General features: G+C 40.5%; 1 protein-coding gene across 3 annotated transcripts in view; it reads left to right on the top strand.

Annotated features, from left to right (window-relative positions):
- CLCN5 (chloride voltage-gated channel 5) overlaps nucleotides 1-5,496 on the top strand; it is a 42,156-nt gene that overhangs the window by 9,094 nt on the left and 27,566 nt on the right. The window contains exon 1 of one of the 3 annotated variants that reach the window (XM_077753052.1): nucleotides 383-516. The exons of the other annotated variants lie outside the window; for them this stretch is intronic. Coding sequence (XP_077609178.1) covers nucleotides 426-516 — 91 coding nt within the window. The 5' untranslated portion in view covers nucleotides 383-425. Of the gene's footprint in view, nucleotides 1-382; nucleotides 517-5,496 lie in introns of those variants that run through there. 3 annotated transcript variants of the gene reach the window in all.

Raw genomic sequence — 5,496 nt, 5'->3', positions numbered from 1 at the left:
TCACTTTAACTGCAGCTTGTTGAGAGAGATTCTGTGGTGTGTAGTTCTCTCAGCTGCCATCTACTGCCATTATACTAGAGCCACTGGTGTGGGAGCAGGTCATTTTATACATTTCTGTGAAATCTCGGTGCCTGCTGGGCCTGTATCTTGTGACTGTGACCTTCACAAGGTTTAGTCCCGTGGTATAGTTTTTGTTTTCCCTGCCCCATACTTCTGTTCAGATCACAGCATTCACCATCCATTTCCTGGAAGCCCAGGCTCCTGTTGACTATGCTTTTTTGTTTCCTTTGGGTGAGACAAGAAGGCTGGCTGGGTGGTGTGTCTGCTGGAGTGAAAGGAATGCCCTTCCCCCAGCAGGNAGAACTTGGTTGGGCTTCTAGAGGTAGAGCCCAGCGAAATGTAAGCCTCAAAAGTTTCTCACACTCATGCAAGTCTACACTCAGCATTTCAGCAGTTCCTCAAAGTTACCATCCACGAGTCCCTGCCAGTTTATGTTCCCGTTGGTTTCTATTTCAGGTAAGCAGATCTCTGTGTATTTTTGGAGAAACCTGTCTCTTCAGACTTGGTTGTTTTGGTTTCAGTTTGCCCTATAACCTTAATTCTCAGAAGGGACCCTGACTTTGCAGTTTGTCCAGTTTTGTTTTTTTCTTGTTTTAAGGATGGGACTGACAGCTCCTAAGCTTTTTACTTGCCAGAGCTGAATCTGGAAGCTCCTACCACCCCTTTTTTCAATTANTAAAGGGTTGCTGTAACATCTCAGGAGTGTTTTGGGGGTCTGTGGCTAGCAGGTACTCCACAGATACTGTGGCCGTGTTGGTACAGCTCTAGTTAGCCATATGCCAGAAGCTTTGGGTCCCAGGTTGTCGTATACTTCACTAGTGAGCTGAATCTTTCTTTTCTTTTCTAAGGATTGTCGTGTCATTTTATGATCCTTCCAGAAGAATTCGATCAAAATACCATTTGGAATTCCTCAAAGCTTAAGGTGTTCTCCAGAGTCATTCAGTACAATGTATGAGTGACCCCCCAAACAAAATCATTGATAAAATGATAGAATATAAGAGTTGGAAGGGACCTTAAAAATCATATTTGCTCTTCCTCCTTCATTTTATAGCAGAGAACCTGAAACCTGAAACACACAGAGATTAAAGCAATTGCCCAAGGTGATACAACTAGTGATTTGTAGAGCTAGGGTTAGAATCTGTACCTTCACACTGCTGGACAACAGGGCTGATGGCAAAGACTTTCTTCTCATTAACCTTCATTTGAAAACTTTGTATGCCATCTTCCTCATGGTGCTTTCCTCCTGGTGTTCTCCAGAAACTGTCACCTGGCTTTGTTTCTAAATACTCCAGTAGTCTGCCTCTCAGAATGAAAGTCTGCCCATTGCAATGTCGTGTCTCTACTGTTCTGGCTGTGCTATCATTCTTTTTCTTTTTAGTACCACCATTTAACATAGAGATACATATCGCTATTGAAGATTCAAACAAAACACATGTATATAAAATGTGAAAGGCATTCCAGAGGTAACCCCTCAAAACTAATTCGGTGTGACCCTTTTAATTCTTTTTCTATCTAGTTAACACATAGGCACACAATTTTTTAAAAATTCTACTTAATGATTCTGTGACTTTTTTCACATAACGTATTTGAGAGATGTTTCTGTTTTAGTACACATCAGTCTACTCCTTCCCTTGAGCTATCCCCCCATTACTGGATTCCTTCACTGTTTCCAGGTTTTCTCTACTACTAACAGTGCTGCTGTAAATAACACACATAGATTAGTGTGCACAGGTATCAGTGTTTCTTTTAGAGCAGCTCCTAGATTTTATATATCTAACTTGTTATTTCTGTCCGTGACCTCACACTATTTCCAAGAGTCCAAGACGAATCTCCGAATTGGCATTTCTTCTTGAAGCTCTTGACCCTGCCAAAGAATAATTGCTAATCTCTTCTCCCCAACTTCCTTTTGGAGATTAATAGGGAGAAACCCATGCAGACTCAGTAGACAAGAACCGGAGAACAGCTGCTTCTGGAACAATAATTACAAGTTATCACACAGGATTGTGCTAGCCAGCAGGTTAGGCATTTTAGGGCAGTGTCTCCCTACCCATTACATTCCCCAGTCTTTTTGTCAATCCCATAAATGTGTAAATTTGAGAAGGAAAGAATGAAGAGCGAGTAATGGAGTTGAGGAATGTTTTCTTTATATGGACAACCCCTCAGCAACTTTGTCAAATCCAACCCCTCTATTTCCAGTTTTGCATTGATTAGTGGCATTCTAGTCCAGTAGGAGTCTGCAGATACCAAGCCATAATCCACATGCTATTGTTCCTAACTTTGGTTAGGTCTGGTAATTAGCACCCTGGCTCCCGTGGTAAAGAAGGTGGGTTGGGTTGGGAACTTCCAGTTTAGAGCAGATGCTGGGAATAGGAGGCATAAAAAAGGACACCCCCAAGCAAATGTCTACAACCCAATGGGGATAGAGCTGTATCCATTGGGAAGCAAGGAGTCCAAAGGTGGTCTTAGAATCTAGATTCATGCTTGGCTCTAAAGTCTTTTTCCCTATCCCCTGCTGCCATGCCCCATCTTCTTGTATACTTCTCAGAATCCTCACACTTCATTTCATTAGATTTGTTGCAGTTTTTGCAGTCCTGTTACCCACATCTCTCACCACCCCTCATACTGTCTAGCTTTCAGCAGAGTTGAGATAGAGAGCTTCCTTTTAGTTGTCTTTCCTGCTTCTTAGACAACTTCAAATTGTCTTTCCTTCTGCAAACGGAAACCAAAGCAGTCAGTCCATAAATGAAATGTGTGCAAAACAACACAGGCACTGGCCAGTCAGATTGGATGTCTGACACAGTGCTAGCCAGTATCCTGCAGCCTCCTGATGTTTCAGCTGTGGAATCAGGGGAGCATTCAGGAGCTTCTGATAGTTGGCAGGGAGAAGAGTCCTCAGGAAAAAAGAGTTATTTATCTACGGCTCTGGAGGCATTTCAGTATTTAACAACCAATATGGCTGTAGAGATGTGTAGCAATGGATAGTCTCCTTGAACATGTGTCCCAGGGGCCAAACTAAGACAGTATATTAAAGCATAGCACAGTCCTATGGTTAGGACTTAGATGGGGAGAGCTGCTCCAACAATATTCGCTTTTTAGCCACTGGGTTTGGGTAAGTGGCAAAGCAAAATAGAAGCAAAATGGGGACACTAGTTAATAAAAAGGTCCTAAAAATGCTGACTAATTATTGGGGTTTCAGCTGTAATGTAGTCTCAAACATAGACATGAATATACTGTGGAAGGCTCATAACTCTAGGAGATCTAGAATGGATGAACCAATACAAGAATGGAAAGGGGTGCAGGTATGGAATTGAGAAAATGCATACAATAGGCTCTTAGTATTTGCTATTGAATGAAGATAAAATTTAAATAACTGCAGGATGAATATCTGCTGATGTATGCTAGGTAGAGTGTTAAAGTTTCTGTAGACGTTCTTTCAGCCTTGCAAACAGCCTGTAAAAACTGAAATATATTTTAAAAAATGACTGTTTTCAGATCCTGTGATACATACCAATAGCCCTGCCCCATTTCTTTGAGTGTTTCTTTAGGCCACTGCCAATAAGTGAGCCCTCTCACAGCTGCGCTATTACTAAAGCAGTATTTTAGGGTCTATGCACGAGGTTTCTCTCCTCTTTCCCCTTGTGTTTTTGTGAGTGTTTAACTCGTTCTCTTAATCAGTTACTGTTCAGCCCCCCAGGTAAATTTCTAATGGCATATTGGTTAGGGATTGAAACAAACATGATTCTCAAACTGGAGTTTCATTTCTTGTATTTTAAGGGGTTGCCTAGTTTTAAGCATCATGTGGTTTTTAGGGAAAAAAAAACAAACCTAGAAAGTACTTTCCATACAGGGAAATGAACTAAATGCATTCATTTATTATGCCACATCATTCAAGCAGTGTGCTTCTAAAGACACATTGTTAAGGTTTTAGACCTAAGTGTCACCTACCAGGAGAGCTGTTTAAATGTTGACTTTTTTCTGACCAGTTTTCTGGACATTTTCCCCAGACTCAAGCAGCGCAAATTACCCTTTGGGGGCTTTTAAAAATTATTCAAATTGAGATCTAACTTGAATCATTTTCCTATCAGACTATTAAATTATTTTATATGTAACTTAGAGCACACGATGCCTTCAAAGCTTACTCGAGTTAAGTTTTATCTTTTTTTTTTTTGGTATGGAGGCAAAAATCTAGGTTTACTTAAGTACCCCAAATGACATGTAGGGTTCTTGTTCAATTTCACTCCTCCTTCCTTGGCAGAGAATTTATACACCAGAAGCTTAACTCTTAATACACTGGTTTTTGAAAATCCTTTTTGCATCTTGTTGCTTTCTTTGTGCCTCAGTAGTTGGTCTCGAATGGGATAATCTCTGCTGCCATTCTTGACAACTAAGTTTTTTGAATTTACTATTTCTTTCTAGTAAGGTCAAAAAATGCTAAGAAACCAACTGGTTGTGGCATATAACCCACAATTTAAACTATTTGTCATCCAGTCAGGTGTGGATACCTCCAAGAAAGAGTGCAAACAATTTAATCCCTCTCATTGATGAAACCTAAAATAGCTTTAATATCTTTGTTATGATTATTACATGCTTAAATATTTTATTTTTCCTGTTATAAAAATTATGATAGATATTTTTAAAATACCCTGGCCTATNTTATTTATTTCTGAGAGAGAGAGACAGCGGGAGCAGGGGAGGGTCAGAGAGAGAGGGAGACACAGAATCCGAAAAAGGCTCCAGGCTCTGAGCTGGCTGTCAGCACAGAGCCTGACGCAGGGCTCAAAGCCATAAACCATGAGATCATGACCTGAGCCGAAGTCAGATGCCCTATCAACTGAGCCACCCAGGTGCCCCCAAAATTTTTTAAATCAATAAACAGAACACTGTATGTTAACTACACTGGAATTTAAAAACAAAACAAAACAAAACGGGGGTACCTGGGTGGCTCAGTCGGTTGAGCTTCCAACTTCAGCTCAGGTTGTGATCTCACAGTTTTTGTGGGTTCAAGCCCCACATTGGGCTCTGTGATGACAGTTCAGGGCCTTGAGACTGCTTCAGATTCTGTCTCCCTCTCTCTACTCTCCCTAGTTTGTGCTCCATCCCTCTCTTTCAAAAATAAATATTTTAAAAATTTTTAATTAAAAAACATTGTTGTAGGAGCCACTGACACTTTAGAAATCAGAAGATAATCTGATCAGCTCTGTGTCCCAGAAAGATAACTCTGCTTGTCCCCAAATGCTAACCCATTATTGTGTTTTTACCATAGGCTGCATTAAAAATTGGTCAGCATTTCTTTATCTTATTTTCACAGTAATACATTGTCACCTGACAGTCTGTATAATGAACATAAGCTAGAGATTACAAATTTGGCAGAAAAGGGAATTGTAATTAAATACCAGTTTAGTACAAGGACCGCATCATAGCTACCAGCCCTAGTTT

Source organism: Crocuta crocuta, unplaced genomic scaffold (genome assembly GCF_008692635.1).
Source record: "Crocuta crocuta isolate KB4526 unplaced genomic scaffold, BGI_CrCroc_1.0 scaffold601, whole genome shotgun sequence".
Lineage (NCBI taxonomy): Eukaryota > Metazoa > Chordata > Mammalia > Carnivora > Hyaenidae > Crocuta > Crocuta crocuta.
Note: the sequence above shows the minus strand (reverse complement) of the source record. Positions and strands in the feature narration are given on the sequence as shown.